Source organism: Lissotriton helveticus, chromosome 7 (assembly GCF_964261635.1).
Source record: "Lissotriton helveticus chromosome 7, aLisHel1.1, whole genome shotgun sequence".
Lineage (NCBI taxonomy): Eukaryota > Metazoa > Chordata > Amphibia > Caudata > Salamandridae > Lissotriton > Lissotriton helveticus.
In genome coordinates, this window is record NC_136068.1 from 114002490 (window position 1) to 114019855 (window position 17366).

The 17366-nt window shown below is 47.6% G+C and overlaps 1 protein-coding gene across 1 annotated transcript in view; it reads left to right on the top strand.

The window, feature by feature from the left end:
• Window positions 1–17366, top strand: part of STIP1 (stress induced phosphoprotein 1) — a 199906-nt gene that overhangs the window by 104749 nt on the left and 77791 nt on the right. The window contains exon 7 of the mRNA XM_078651644.1: window positions 6040–6142. Coding sequence (XP_078507770.1) covers window positions 6040–6142 — 103 coding nt within the window. The remainder of the gene's footprint in view (window positions 1–6039; window positions 6143–17366) is intronic.

A 17366-nucleotide genomic window follows, 5' to 3' on the forward strand; every position in this document is an offset into this window, starting at 1 on the left:
CAGACACCCCCGTTCTGGTGGAACAGATTCTTCCTCAGCATAGGCGGAGTGCCACACCTTCACCCACGTACTCAGATGGGGATGGAGGTGACCAAGATGAGGAGTACAGCTTCCCTGCTCATACAGAGCCTGATGAGCAGCAGGAATCATGGATGGATACTGGTGATCAAGGGGACCAGCAGACGGTCCAGGATCCACAGGTCTTTCACGTGAAACAGTCCCCCACTGAGGACTCTGCAGCGTTTAATGCCTTAATCGAAAGGGCAGCTGCAAACCATAAGGTATAGATGCATGCTGACCCCGTGGAAGTGGACTTCCTTTTTGACACTTTCTCTACTGCTGAAAAAACTGTCGAGACTCTCCCCATGTTGAAAGGGGTCCTTAAGCATGCGGCAGACATTTTCAAGGAACCCACAAGATCCCGGGTGGTAAACCCACGCATCGAGAAGAAATACAGACCGGCACCTGGCGACCCCACCTACATACAGGGCCAGTTGCCTTTGGACTCTTTGGTGGTCTCTAATGCCCGTAAGAGGGCAAACTCCCAGACGACGGGTGAAGCTCCTCCCCCAGACAAAGGAGTCAAAAGTGCTGGAGGCATCTGGGAAGAGGGTAGCAGCTCAGGCGGCCTACATATGGCGCATCTCAAACACGCAAGCTCTGTTGGCCAGATACGATAGGGCACACTACGACACCCTAGAGCAGCTGTTACAACACCTCCCAGACCAGTTTAAAGAGGGAGCTGAACTGCTTATCCAGGAGGGGAAGCTCATCTCCAACGCTGCTATAAAGTGTGCGCTAGCTGTTGCAGACACAGCAGCGAGAGCGATCAGCACTAGTGTGATGTTGAGGCGTCAGGCATGGTTCCGCATCTCGGGGTTCAAGCCAGAGATACAAACTACTATCCTCAACCAACCCGTTAATCCAGACAGGTTGTTTGGCCCAGAGGTGGACACCACCCTGGAGAAGATTAAAAAGGATACCGAGACTGCCAAGTCCATGGGGGCTCTCCAGTCACAACCATTTAGAGGGAACACTTTTCGTCGCTCAGGCACTCGAGGTGTTAACAGAGGGCACATGTCGCAGCAGACGCCATTCAATAAAAGTGGCGCATAATCCTCCTACAGCAAGCAGGGCAGAGGTGGATACAGAGGAAACAGTGCCAAGGGTAGAGGCAGAGGCAACAACAGTTCCCGTACTTCTGCCGCCAACAAACAGTGACTCCCTGTCACTGCCCCCCGGCCATCCAACACCTGTCGGGGGGAGACTCCAACAGTTCCTGCCCGTCTGGAAGTCCATCACCACAGACAGGTGGGTCAGGAAACTTATCCAGTTCGGCTATTGTTTGAAACTGACATCCACCCCACCACCCATGCCCCCAAAACACCGTCCTATGTCAGCAGAGCACTTGCACTTATTGCAGCAGGAGGTTCTAGTGATGCTGCAAAAAGGCGCAATAGAGCTCGTGCCGGTGGAGGAGGAAGGCACAGGGGTTTATTCCCTGTACTTCTTAATCCCAAAGAAGGACGGCTCGCTCAGACCGATTCTGGACCTCCGCCCCTTAAACCAGTACATTCTTTCGGAACACTTTCACATGTTGACACTGCAGCAGGTTCTTCCCTTGTTACAACAGGGAGACTTCCTCGCAACCTTGGACCTCAAAGATGCTTACTTTCACATACCACTCCACCCCTCCCACAGAAAGTACCTCAGGTTCACCATCCAAAACAGGCATTACCAGTTCAAGGTGCTCCCCTTCGGAGTGACCACTGCTCCCAGAGTGTTCACAAAATGTCTGGCGACAGTAGCGGCACACCTTCGGAGACAGAGTATACATGTCTACCCTTATCTGGACAACTGGCTCGTGCACGCAAAGTCAGCCCAGCAGTGCGCCGCCGACATGACCCACACCATTCACCTCCTTCACAGTCTAGGATTTACACTGAACTACCCGAAGTCACACCTCCAGCCAGCCCATGTGCGGCAGTATTTAGGCGCGACTATCAATACTCTGGCTGCCACAGCTCAGCCAAACCCAACGAGGATCGCCAACATCCAGTCGCTGATCCAAAAGTTCAGACCACAACACTCACTCCCAGCGAGAGTGTTCATGCAGTTGATAGGCATGATGGCCTCCTGCATCTTCATAGTCCCGCACGCGAGACTCCATATGCGTCCGCTCCAAGAATGCTTAGCGCATCAGTGGACTCAGGCTCAAGGACAACTGAACGACCTAGTGTTGGTGACGGGTCGGGCATACAACTCTCTGCATTGGTGGAATCCACACAACCTTTGCAAGGGCTGACCGTTCCAGGAGCCTGTGCCACAGATTACTCTAACAACGGACGCGTCTCTCCTAGGATGGGGGGCTCATGTGCTCCACTATACGGTGCAGGGACTATGGACAACGCAACAAAAGAAGATGCACATCAACTACTTGGAACTGATGGCAATCTTCATGGCACTCAAGTCCTTCAAAGTACATCTGTGCAACAAAGTCGTGTTGATCCGGACGGACAACATGACAGCCATGTACTACATTCAAAAGCAGGGAGGTGCGCACTCTCCACAGTTGTCTCATCTGGCTCAGAGCATGTGGAAGTGGGCCATTCAGAGGAACATTTTCCTCATGGCAGAACACCTCCCGGGCACGGACAATCAGATGGCGGACCTGCTCAGCAGGTACAGCCACCAAATGCACGAGTGGGAGATACATCCATCAGTACTCCTCCCGTACTTCCAGCAGTGGGGTCATCCAGAGATGGACCTGTTTGCCACGGAGGAAAACGCAAAATGCCAAAGCTTTGCCGCCAGGTTCCCTCACCCACAGTCGCAGGGCAATGCGATAGGGATGAACTGGTCAGGCAGATTTGCGTACGCTTTTCCCCCAGCGCCTCTCATTCCGCTGGTGGCAAGAAAGCTAAGGCAACACTCGATGACACTCATCCTAGTTGCTCCAACGTGGGCGCGACAACCGTGGTACACCACGTTCCTCGAACTCTCTGTGGTACCGCATCAAAGACTGCACCTCACACCCCGGCTCTTGACGCAGAACCGTGGAGACATTCAGCACCCAGATCCGCAGCAGCTCAATCTGGCGATCTGGCTCCTGAGGTCTTAGAATTTGGCTACCTTGATTTGCCCCCTGAATGCATGGACATCATCCGGGAGGCAAGGAAGCCCACTACCAGAGCTTGCTATGCAGCAAAATGGAAGCGGTTTGTCATCTACTGTACCGAGCACGCTATTAACCCGCTCGATGCCTCCATTCCTAATATCATCTGCTATCTGTTGCATCTTTACAAATGCAATCTAGCATACGCTTCCATTAGGATACACTTATCCGCCATAGCGGCTTACCTCCAAAACAGGCAGCATCTCTGTCTTCAGGGTGCCTGCCATTAAAGCATTCCTGGAAGGGCTGAAGCGAGTCATCCCTCCCAGGACCCCGCCAGCTCCTGTGTGGAACCTTAATGTGGTGCTCACCAGATTGATGGGTCCCCCATTTGAACCTCTGCATTCATGTGAACTTCAGTTCCTCACATGGAAATTGGCTTTTCTCATTGCCATAACGTCTCTACGACGTGTTAGTGAGCTACAGGCGCTCACCATCCAAGAGCCATTTATACAGATTCATTCAAACAGGGTGGTGCTGCGCACTAACCCCAAATTTCTCCCTAAGGTGGTGTCGCAGTTTCATGTCAATCAAACTATCGAACTGCCCGCATTCTTTCCCAACCCAGAAACAGTAGCAGAAAGGATGCTCCATACGCTTGATGTCAAGAGAGCGCTTATGTACTACATTGACAGAACACAACCCTTTAGAAATACACAGCAACTCTTTGTTGCCTTCGCAGCTCAGCACAAAGGCAACCCCATTTCCAAAGCAGGAATAGCCAGGTGGATCGTTAAGTGTATTCAGATTTGCTATCAGAAGGCTAAGCGCACTGTAACGGTCCCCCCCAGGGCACACTCCACACGCAAGTTGGGGGCCTCCATGGCATTCCTAGGTAACATTCCTTTGGAAGACATTTGTAGAGCAGCCACATGGTCTACACCACATACGTTTACCAAACATTACTGTGTGGATGTGCATTCCAAACAGCAGGCAGCTGTGGGACAGGCTGTTCTTAAAACACTTTTTCAGACTTCTGCTGCAGGCACGGGCGGCCGCCGTTAATGGAGGGACTGCTATGTATTCTATGCTACAGATATGAATTTAGCAGCCCACATGCCTCGAACTGAATATGCTACTTGCCAGTATGCATCTGTTCTTGGCATGTAGGGCTGCTAACATTCATATCGCCCGCCCTCCTCCCCGGCGCCCGTAGCGGCTGCAGACTTTATTCTTACGCTTTATCTCTAGCATGGCCATCACTTTCACTGTTAAACTCCATCTTTGCCACAATGGCTAAAAACAATCTGGGGATGGAGTCGATGCCCATGCGCACTGTAGTCCAGGGGAGGAGCCACCTATCTCGTGATACTTCGAAGACTCTTCCAGGACAACAATGTGCAATCATCCGGACCCAACACTAGGCGGCGATCTATGCTACAGATATGAATGTTAGCAGCCCTACATGCCAAGAACAGATGCATACTGGTAAGTAGCATATTCATTGCTAAGGAATGTGCTCTGTTTAGGATAAGATTTCTTAGAACACTTTCAGTTTCAGCACTGAATTGGGTATTCTTAATTAAAGATCCTCTTGAACCCCATTTGCAGGCCATCCACACTCCATCTTTCATTGAAGGCAGCCATTCTGTTTGCAATAAATTTGCTGTGAAGAATTAGTGAAATGAAAGCTGTTTTGGTAAAGGGCTCCTACCTTAAACTCTATATAGGTAAAATAATTCTGACCGTTAATCCACAGTTCATGCCAAAGACCCCATCCTCTTTACGTTAAAGTCGCAAATGGTCTGCCGCCATTTTTTTCTAACTTCATTCATGCCTCAGATTCTACTTTCCCAAAACAAATGATATTTGCAAGACCTGTTTGTTTCGTAGGTACAGCCAGGTAAATGTCGGGCATTAGCAAAACATGGATTGTCACATTTTAGGTGGCTTGCATATCTCTGTTCGAAATAAAGCTTTAAAACTAATCAGCAGTAACGTATTGAGTGTTCTCTACCATTGGACTGACAACTGGTACTCTTCTGTTCGCAGCCCTGCCTCTTTTGGACGTATGTAAGATACCTTCATAGACCACAACCTTTGCCAAAGGCAACTGCTTAGAGCTCTACAGAGGATCTGAGATGTCGATTAGACAGGGGATACTACAAAACTTTATGTAAACGTCAGTCCTCATTCCTCTCGTCATCTTAACTCTGCTATCCAGTTGCAATTCAGGCATTTGAATCTCTGAAACATTGTTTCCAGATTTTCCACTGTTCATATATTAATGTGACTCTCCTTCCACTCCACATCTACTGTGCTGTTTCTAAATTCTCCGCTTTAAAAATCTGAAGCTTGAAATATTTTGGCTGTTGGAGCTCGAAGCCTCTGAACCCCATTGGCTGCAATTTGGTGCACAAAATAAGGTGACTGGGCTAGTGTACTTAACTATTTCAGCTGTTGAAATAAATGTTAACCAGTGTTGCACGTTGTCTCAACGATATCCAGCTTGACCGGTAATAATCAAAGTGTGGAAATTTATAAAAGCTACTGTAGTGAGAATTGTTTTAGATGTAATTAGATTCTCCGTCATGGGTGTCTTTATTAAATAAATCTCCCAATTACAGCTCGTGAATGTAAGCAGAGGTTGCATATGGCTTTCTGCTACCTTCTGTATACCCTGAACTGAAATTAAGTCACAAACTGCTATTGTCTTGCTTTCTGGGACAGCATAGTTCTGTTTGTCTGTTGGTATTCCATGTTTCCACTACTGGATACTCTGTGTGTATCATTTAACTTGATACGAAAATAGGATTGGTATTACATTGAAGTTCATTTTCTTTGTCAAAGACGAATGTTAGCTGGGACTGTGCACTGATTTTTTTTTTTAGACTAAAGCCATGTTTTGTTTATGAATATTTCAGCTGTCTATTTTGAACAAGGAAACTATGACCAGTGTCGAGAACTATGTCAAAAGGCTATTGACGTCGGAAGAGAGAATCGGGAAGACTATCGTCAAATTGCCAAGTAAGTATGAAATTTTATGCCGGTGTGGATTATTGTAGTTTGGACTACAAGTGGTTTTTTTATATAGCGCGAACTTGACACAAAGGTATGAGAGTGCTTTACATGATCACCAGTTACGTTACACAAGGTCATATTAATTTTTGTTAGGCACGGGGTGATTAAGTGAATTGACCAGAATCACAAGATGTTGAGCGACATTGCGGATACTCTAACCCGTTTCCCCATATTGGAGATCGACCGCCCTAGCCCGTTAGGCCACAAAATTTACTCCTTGTGTAACTGTTTTCTCTGCACCATATGACGTGAAAAAGGGTTATTTTTCTGTGTATATATTTCACTTCATTATCAGTCAGGCGGTCCTGAACCAAGAATGTTGGCATGCAATGACATCGATGTTTCATGGCCCTGCCCATCCTTCAGTGGAAATGTCGCCATAAGGAAAATACTTGTATATTAAAATTGAGTCCCTTTTATTTTGGCTTATCTAGTGCACCCTCCCTACTCAGTTAATGCATGTCATAACCATGTTAAGACATTAGGAAGATTAATGTTAGCTCAGTGTACCTTTCTGTCGATCCTTTACGTAACAGTTGCACACAGCATAGTTGGATGTAATTGCCAGTTTGCCGAGTGGAATTGCAAGGTATTTGGGATTTTCATAGGTTCTCCTGAGAACTCCTTTTCATCATTGTGCTCCCTTTAAGGCCTCCCCTTCATCGAAATTGAATTAAGTGGTAGACCAATCAGACTTTCATCAGACCAGGAGCAGCTGAGCCAACAATTGCCAAAACATTACAGCTGGGCATAATGGAGGCTTTGCCACAATGCTGAAACTCCTTCTGGATTGTTCACTAAGGAGTCCGATTTGTCACCAAATCACCTTTGATTATGCAGCTACAGCCTATTGCAGTACAGTTTTGAGTCTTCTAACTTCATATTCCTCATCATGTAAATTTCTACAACTTACCTGTCCTGGAAGTCTTTTCATAGCAACTCCCATGTGCGCTGATAGGTGGTGGTGTGTGGCTTCATGCCCATTCTGTCCCGCCCCGGGTAACATCTGTGCCAACTTCATGCGCTGACGGTTTCTTTGTTCTCCCACCGTTGACTACACAGAAACCATCGCCGGACACTTCGACCACAGTTCCCTTCTCGTCTACGAAGTAACTAGTCGAAGACCCCTCTGCTGATGATTGCCAGACCATCTGCATTGGCGATTCATCGCTGCAGACCCAGATTAAAAAAGTTAAAAAACGAATTGCGCCTTCACTTGCTCGCTGCTTACTTTATACCTCCTCTATCAGGAGGACTCGGAGGAAGACCGCCTTTATGGAGCAGCTCAGACCCTCGGAGCTTCATGTAAAATGCCGGGATTACTCAGATGAGGGGTAATATTATGAGCAGGACTACTACTCACAAGACTACTACTCTCGGGACTATCCTCCTCAACAGTACCAGCAAGATATGGTATGATCGATTTACAGGCATGTTATCCGACTACAAAACTCGCTTACCTCCAGCCTCTGCGCCAAGTCAACAGGCTTCTGTTATGGTAACTTCTTTACCTTCCTATCCTGTCACTCCTCAGCCAGTTATCACTCTACCTCCTCCTCTGCTAGTACACCAATCTCCGTCGGTGCTACCCTTACACAACGCAACTTCATCTGATGACAACAGAAGAGCTTGAGCTTCTGGGCCACAGTAATGAATGGGATGACCATGTCCTGCTGACGCCAGCATCTCCATCACCTCCAGTTATTGACTTGCCTCCTGAGAATATAGGAGGCTTCCATTGCCTTCTCGAAAGGTTGGCCACTCGTTTTGACCTGCCCATGCCTGCCACGCAACAGGATTGTTTTCTGTATGATTTTAATGAGCCCTATCGCAAGACAGTAAAAGCCATATACATTATTGACTGTGTAGTGTTGGGCCTAATGATCATGCGCAGCCTGGCAATAGTACCAGGAGTATTTCCCAAATTGGACAAGAAATATATGGCCCGGAGGATACTCTTGCTTGCCTCATGGGTCAACCTAAACCGGGCTCGGTCATTTCCCTGGCGGCACAACGAAGATCACAAAATCCTTCTGCACATCTTACAAGGCCCCCAGACAAAGATGGTAGGAGTTGAGATCACAATGGCAAACTATTTTCATCTATGTCAGCCCTTACAGTATGAGCTGCCAATTATCTAGCCCTCCTTGGATGCTAAAACCCCCAAATGTAGTCCGATATAGCCCAATTTCTCGACCAACTTCGAGAACAGGTTCGAGGAGAGGCAAAGAATATTTTGCTAGGTCAACATTCCTCCTCTGAGATATTTGACTGCACCATGGATATTACCTCTAGAGGCTTTAGACCGCTTGCAGGCATAGCAGTCCTATGCCTTCAGGGATGGCTGAGGGCCACCAATTTCAGTCCAGAAGTCCAAACAAAGATACCAGATCTACCATACGACGAGGAGGCTTTGTATGGAAACCATGTTGGTGATGAGGCTTAAAAAACAGTTAGACACGGACAAATCTTTAGGCACGTTATGGTATAAAGAAAGTACCCTCTCTAGGCCCCAGAGGACGAGGTCAGCCTTCCTTTCCCAGAGGATATCAGCAATACCATTATCCAGCATACTCCTCCATCGCACCGCAATTCGGCTTCCAATATCAGCAGCATATCCCCACCCTCCCTTCAGAGGAAAATCCGGATGACCGAACAAAGACACTAACCGTAGGCAGTGACTTCCGCCAAGCGCCACCTACTTCCTTTTCCATCCCACTCAAGGTACCAGCAAGCATTACCAAACGCATGCATCTTTGGAGACAAATTACAATGAATCAATAGTTCTTAGACGTCATCTGTCGTTGGAAGCTAAACATTTGTATTTTTTGTTTCCTGAAAAATGTATTCTATTTATTTTTCCACACCTTGTAAAGTGTACATGCAAACAAATGTAACTGTCCTTTCAGGCTAACATTAAATCTATACAGAAAAGGGGGTGGTGATGAACAGAGTGTCTGAATTAAGCAGACCACTCTTACCCAGTCCAAAGATCAGGGCTTGATCCATCACCGTTATTTATCTCACTGCCCCATCCCAGCTCAGAACCTGGCTATATGCAAATTAGTCTGTCCCTGGCCCAGTGCATCATGGGAACAGGGCAGACCAAACTACCAAGCCAATTCTTCACCAGAAAGGAGACAAGCTACCGGGGACCGGTTTCTGGCATTTCAGCCTCTTCGGCCCGGCTTGCTTGAATCCTGATGGAGCAGTGAGAAAGGGACTCATGTCTGAGTATACCCTGCCACACCTATAGTGGCCAAAAACGATACAGAAAAGGGGGTGGTGATGAACAGAGTGTCTGAATTAAGCAGACCACTCTTACCCAGTCCAAAGATCAGGGCTTGATCCATCACCGTTATTTATCTCACTGCCCCATCCCAGCTCAGAACCTGGCTATATGCAAATTAGTCTGTCCCTGGCCCAGTGCATCATGGGAACAGGGCAGACCAAACTACCAAGCCAATTCTTCACCAGAAAGGAGACAAGCTACCGGGGACCGGTTTCTGGCATTTCAGCCTCTTCGGCCCGGCTTGCTTGAATCCTGATGGAGCAGTGAGAAAGGGACTCATGTCTGAGTATACCCTGCCACACCTATAGTGGCCAAAAACGATACAGAAAAGGGGGTGGTGATGAACAGAGTGTCTGAATTAAGCAGACCACTCTTACCCAGTCCAAAGATCAGGGCTTGATCCATCACCGTTATTTATCTCACTGCCCCATCCCAGCTCAGAACCTGGCTATATGCAAATTAGTCTGTCCCTGGCCCAGTGCATCATGGGAACAGGGCAGACCAAACTACCAAGCCAATTCTTCACCAGAAAGGAGACAAGCTACCGGGGACCGGTTTCTGGCATTTCAGCCTCTTCGGCCCGGCTTGCTTGAATCCTGATGGAGCAGTGAGAAAGGGACTCATGTCTGAGTATACCCTGCCACACCTATAGTGGCCAAAAACGATACAGAAAAGGGGGTGGTGATGAACAGAGTGTCTGAATTAAGCAGACCACTCTTACCCAGTCCAAAGATCAGGGCTTGATCCATCACCGTTATTTATCTCACTGCCCCATCCCAGCTCAGAACCTGGCTATATGCAAATTAGTCTGTCCCTGGCCCAGTGCATCATGGGAACAGGGCAGACCAAACTACCAAGCCAATTCTTCACCAGAAAGGAGACAAGCTACCGGGGACCGGTTTCTGGCATTTCAGCCTCTTCGGCCCGGCTTGCTTGAATCCTGATGGAGCAGTGAGAAAGGGACTCATGTCTGAGTATACCCTGCCACACCTATAGTGGCCAAAAACGATACAGAAAAGGGGGTGGTGATGAACAGAGTGTCTGAATTAAGCAGACCACTCTTACCCAGTCCAAAGATCAGGGCTTGATCCATCACCGTTATTTATCTCACTGCCCCATCCCAGCTCAGAACCTGGCTATATGCAAATTAGTCTGTCCCTGGCCCAGTGCATCATGGGAACAGGGCAGACCAAACTACCAAGCCAATTCTTCACCAGAAAGGAGACAAGCTACCGGGGACCGGTTTCTGGCATTTCAGCCTCTTCGGCCCGGCTTGCTTGAATCCTGATGGAGCAGTGAGAAAGGGACTCATGTCTGAGTATACCCTGCCACACCTATAGTGGCCAAAAACGATACAGAAAAGGGGGTGGTGATGAACAGAGTGTCTGAATTAAGCAGACCACTCTTACCCAGTCCAAAGATCAGGGCTTGATCCATCACCGTTATTTATCTCACTGCCCCATCCCAGCTCAGAACCTGGCTATATGCAAATTAGTCTGTCCCTGGCCCAGTGCATCATGGGAACAGGGCAGACCAAACTACCAAGCCAATTCTTCACCAGAAAGGAGACAAGCTACCGGGGACCGGTTTCTGGCATTTCAGCCTCTTCGGCCCGGCTTGCTTGAATCCTGATGGAGCAGTGAGAAAGGGACTCATGTCTGAGTATACCCTGCCACACCTATAGTGGCCAAAAACGATACAGAAAAGGGGGTGGTGATGAACAGAGTGTCTGAATTAAGCAGACCACTCTTACCCAGTCCAAAGATCAGGGCTTGATCCATCACCGTTATTTATCTCACTGCCCCATCCCAGCTCAGAACCTGGCTATATGCAAATTAGTCTGTCCCTGGCCCAGTGCATCATGGGAACAGGGCAGACCAAACTACCAAGCCAATTCTTCACCAGAAAGGAGACAAGCTACCGGGGACCGGTTTCTGGCATTTCAGCCTCTTCGGCCCGGCTTGCTTGAATCCTGATGGAGCAGTGAGAAAGGGACTCATGTCTGAGTATACCCTGCCACACCTATAGTGGCCAAAAACGATACAGAAAAGGGGGTGGTGATGAACAGAGTGTCTGAATTAAGCAGACCACTCTTACCCAGTCCAAAGATCAGGGCTTGATCCATCACCGTTATTTATCTCACTGCCCCATCCCAGCTCAGAACCTGGCTATATGCAAATTAGTCTGTCCCTGGCCCAGTGCATCATGGGAACAGGGCAGACCAAACTACCAAGCCAATTCTTCACCAGAAAGGAGACAAGCTACCGGGGACCGGTTTCTGGCATTTCAGCCTCTTCGGCCCGGCTTGCTTGAATCCTGATGGAGCAGTGAGAAAGGGACTCATGTCTGAGTATACCCTGCCACACCTATAGTGGCCAAAAACGATACAGAAAAGGGGGTGGTGATGAACAGAGTGTCTGAATTAAGCAGACCACTCTTACCCAGTCCAAAGATCAGGGCTTGATCCATCACCGTTATTTATCTCACTGCCCCATCCCAGCTCAGAACCTGGCTATATGCAAATTAGTCTGTCCCTGGCCCAGTGCATCATGGGAACAGGGCAGACCAAACTACCAAGCCAATTCTTCACCAGAAAGGAGACAAGCTACCGGGGACCGGTTTCTGGCATTTCAGCCTCTTCGGCCCGGCTTGCTTGAATCCTGATGGAGCAGTGAGAAAGGGACTCATGTCTGAGTATACCCTGCCACACCTATAGTGGCCAAAAACGATACAGAAAAGGGGGTGGTGATGAACAGAGTGTCTGAATTAAGCAGACCACTCTTACCCAGTCCAAAGATCAGGGCTTGATCCATCACCGTTATTTATCTCACTGCCCCATCCCAGCTCAGAACCTGGCTATATGCAAATTAGTCTGTCCCTGGCCCAGTGCATCATGGGAACAGGGCAGACCAAACTACCAAGCCAATTCTTCACCAGAAAGGAGACAAGCTACCGGGGACCGGTTTCTGGCATTTCAGCCTCTTCGGCCCGGCTTGCTTGAATCCTGATGGAGCAGTGAGAAAGGGACTCATGTCTGAGTATACCCTGCCACACCTATAGTGGCCAAAAACGATACAGAAAAGGGGGTGGTGATGAACAGAGTGTCTGAATTAAGCAGACCACTCTTACCCAGTCCAAAGATCAGGGCTTGATCCATCACCGTTATTTATCTCACTGCCCCATCCCAGCTCAGAACCTGGCTATATGCAAATTAGTCTGTCCCTGGCCCAGTGCATCATGGGAACAGGGCAGACCAAACTACCAAGCCAATTCTTCACCAGAAAGGAGACAAGCTACCGGGGACCGGTTTCTGGCATTTCAGCCTCTTCGGCCCGGCTTGCTTGAATCCTGATGGAGCAGTGAGAAAGGGACTCATGTCTGAGTATACCCTGCCACACCTATAGTGGCCAAAAACGATACAGAAAAGGGGGTGGTGATGAACAGAGTGTCTGAATTAAGCAGACCACTCTTACCCAGTCCAAAGATCAGGGCTTGATCCATCACCGTTATTTATCTCACTGCCCCATCCCAGCTCAGAACCTGGCTATATGCAAATTAGTCTGTCCCTGGCCCAGTGCATCATGGGAACAGGGCAGACCAAACTACCAAGCCAATTCTTCACCAGAAAGGAGACAAGCTACCGGGGACCGGTTTCTGGCATTTCAGCCTCTTCGGCCCGGCTTGCTTGAATCCTGATGGAGCAGTGAGAAAGGGACTCATGTCTGAGTATACCCTGCCACACCTATAGTGGCCAAAAACGATACAGAAAAGGGGGTGGTGATGAACAGAGTGTCTGAATTAAGCAGACCACTCTTACCCAGTCCAAAGATCAGGGCTTGATCCATCACCGTTATTTATCTCACTGCCCCATCCCAGCTCAGAACCTGGCTATATGCAAATTAGTCTGTCCCTGGCCCAGTGCATCATGGGAACAGGGCAGACCAAACTACCAAGCCAATTCTTCACCAGAAAGGAGACAAGCTACCGGGGACCGGTTTCTGGCATTTCAGCCTCTTCGGCCCGGCTTGCTTGAATCCTGATGGAGCAGTGAGAAAGGGACTCATGTCTGAGTATACCCTGCCACACCTATAGTGGCCAAAAACGATACAGAAAAGGGGGTGGTGATGAACAGAGTGTCTGAATTAAGCAGACCACTCTTACCCAGTCCAAAGATCAGGGCTTGATCCATCACCGTTATTTATCTCACTGCCCCATCCCAGCTCAGAACCTGGCTATATGCAAATTAGTCTGTCCCTGGCCCAGTGCATCATGGGAACAGGGCAGACCAAACTACCAAGCCAATTCTTCACCAGAAAGGAGACAAGCTACCGGGGACCGGTTTCTGGCATTTCAGCCTCTTCGGCCCGGCTTGCTTGAATCCTGATGGAGCAGTGAGAAAGGGACTCATGTCTGAGTATACCCTGCCACACCTATAGTGGCCAAAAACGATACAGAAAAGGGGGTGGTGATGAACAGAGTGTCTGAATTAAGCAGACCACTCTTACCCAGTCCAAAGATCAGGGCTTGATCCATCACCGTTATTTATCTCACTGCCCCATCCCAGCTCAGAACCTGGCTATATGCAAATTAGTCTGTCCCTGGCCCAGTGCATCATGGGAACAGGGCAGACCAAACTACCAAGCCAATTCTTCACCAGAAAGGAGACAAGCTACCGGGGACCGGTTTCTGGCATTTCAGCCTCTTCGGCCCGGCTTGCTTGAATCCTGATGGAGCAGTGAGAAAGGGACTCATGTCTGAGTATACCCTGCCACACCTATAGTGGCCAAAAACGATACAGAAAAGGGGGTGGTGATGAACAGAGTGTCTGAATTAAGCAGACCACTCTTACCCAGTCCAAAGATCAGGGCTTGATCCATCACCGTTATTTATCTCACTGCCCCATCCCAGCTCAGAACCTGGCTATATGCAAATTAGTCTGTCCCTGGCCCAGTGCATCATGGGAACAGGGCAGACCAAACTACCAAGCCAATTCTTCACCAGAAAGGAGACAAGCTACCGGGGACCGGTTTCTGGCATTTCAGCCTCTTCGGCCCGGCTTGCTTGAATCCTGATGGAGCAGTGAGAAAGGGACTCATGTCTGAGTATACCCTGCCACACCTATAGTGGCCAAAAACGATACAGAAAAGGGGGTGGTGATGAACAGAGTGTCTGAATTAAGCAGACCACTCTTACCCAGTCCAAAGATCAGGGCTTGATCCATCACCGTTATTTATCTCACTGCCCCATCCCAGCTCAGAACCTGGCTATATGCAAATTAGTCTGTCCCTGGCCCAGTGCATCATGGGAACAGGGCAGACCAAACTACCAAGCCAATTCTTCACCAGAAAGGAGACAAGCTACCGGGGACCGGTTTCTGGCATTTCAGCCTCTTCGGCCCGGCTTGCTTGAATCCTGATGGAGCAGTGAGAAAGGGACTCATGTCTGAGTATACCCTGCCACACCTATAGTGGCCAAAAACGATACAGAAAAGGGGGTGGTGATGAACAGAGTGTCTGAATTAAGCAGACCACTCTTACCCAGTCCAAAGATCAGGGCTTGATCCATCACCGTTATTTATCTCACTGCCCCATCCCAGCTCAGAACCTGGCTATATGCAAATTAGTCTGTCCCTGGCCCAGCCAGGTTCTGAAACTGGGATGGTGCAATGAGCTAAAAAACGGTGTTGGATCTAGCCCTGATCTCTTGACTGGGTGAGAGTATTCTGCTTAATTCTGCTTAATTCAGAGACTCTGTCCATCACCACCCCTTGTTGTAAATAACATTAAATCTAGTCAGCACAAATACACATATTTGGGATTGGAGCAAGATATTTTCCCTTGTAATTTCTACCATTGCAGATGAATCACGGTGAATTGGTTATTCAGGGAAGGAAAAAAATGTCTTAGAACTACTATCATCTGATAGAGGCAGTTTAGAAGAAAATCTGGTATAATCCCTATACAAATATATTTTTTTTTACCCAAGAGTCAGATTATTTGGAGATTAGCCCAAGGTCGTTAAGTGCAAAGGTTGATAAAATCCTATTCTTTCATGGCAACAGTCACTTTGCATAAATTAGTTAATAACTTGGAAGTATTGCTGTTCATTAAGTTGTCTCTTGGTGCTTTGTTGTAAAAAGAAAATATGACAATTGAGAACTATATGCAACTCTTATTAGTGCCACAAGCTGTGTTGCTAGACATTGTTGATGCTAAAGACAGTTCACACATTCATATCAATTTATTTTAAAATTACTACTCACCTATATGTGAAATATTACCTGATCTTATTAAAAAAAATTATAAGCAATATGTTAAGAGGTTTTGTGAGCAAATAGATTTGGTAAATGTGTTAAATTGGAAAAACAAATCTAGACTCTGAAAGATGATTACTTATAATCCTCAAAGGGAATTTAGAAGCCACTGCAGTTTGAAGAAAAAAAAAAAGTTAAGAACAACAAATAATTTAGAGCTGTGGTAGTCCTTTCTCTGTTTCTGTAGGAAAGTGGATTATTATGTGGTGTGGTTGTGAGACTCCACCATGTAATGTTGCAATCTATATCAAGCCCAGTTAGGTTTCTTTAATAAAACCTTTAGCTCAGTCCTGGGTAGCTGTGGCACAAATAAGCCAAGCTTAATCAAAGGAACAAGTGTAAATCATTTAGAAGTACCAAAATAGTCCAGTAAGAAATGCATTTCAATACAAATCATACACCAACTGGTTAAAATAGCTTGTATTTTTATTTTGAAATAGACACCAAAACAGAACATTTATTGAGGGAAACCAGAGAGACTAGCTTTCAAAGTTGTTAATCACTGTAGAAAAAGCAATAAATCGCTGAAAGCGATTTTGGTAGTTTTTAGCCAGCTAGAGTGAAAAGCTGCTCCTCTTCACTTGATGACCATAACTGGATGGGAGCCTGTCAGGGCCCCACTTACATCCAGGGAGATAGTTACCTATTGGCTCCAGCAGTCTCCGGGTCCTCAGTGCACTCCTCTCCTTACCGCGGACCAGCAAAGAAACCGTTCTGATGCTGAAGAAACAGGATGCTGATGATATGTGGTGTGTTCCTGTTGCCACCCTGACATCCAAGAGCGTCAGAGGTCATCTCCAGCCTCGGGACTGCCACGATGCAGCTGCGGATTCCAGTGCAGGTCCAATGTTCAACTGGTCTGCAGGTTACATCAGTCTCCGTTGTTGCTTACATGTAAGCCAATCCTTTCTTTCTGGAGACAAGGGTCCACTTAGACTTCTGCAACGTGTCTTAAGGACTTGGGGACACCGTGAAAAGTCTGGACTCTGTTGCCCAGCAGGCACTTACGCATCTAGAAGTGGTGAGGTGTTCCTGTGCAGATGTGCCCTTGGTGCTGATTCCCTTTCCTTTTGATGGTCCTGAAACTTAACAGGAGGCTTGCCAACTAGCTCTCAGTATGGCGTTTTCGGTGCTATTACATTTTGGGCTTGTTTCCATGAGTGGTGACAGCAGGCACAGTCGACTTTGTAGGTCCCTTGTGTGCAGCAGGTGAAGTCTAGTCTTTGGTGCAGCCTTTTTTTTGCTGAGTCCAGGGAGCAGTATGGCAGCCGGTCTTCTTTCCAGCCCCATAGTAATCTGAAGGCTGTGTCTAAGATGCCAGTTTTATGCCATTGTCTTGTTTGTGGAAGGGGAGGACTGATAGTTCCCATGTGACAACACTTTCCTCTTTACCTCACTTCTTATGGTTCTGGCCACAAAGCCATCCCAGTATGCCCTTTTCTACCTGAATCCAAAATGCGTCAAACCACCTTCCCCTTGGAAGAGCTGTGGGCACACCCTCATTTATTTTTGACTTCTCACTATTGTTATATAGCATATAACTTTTGTTGCAACTCTATATTGCT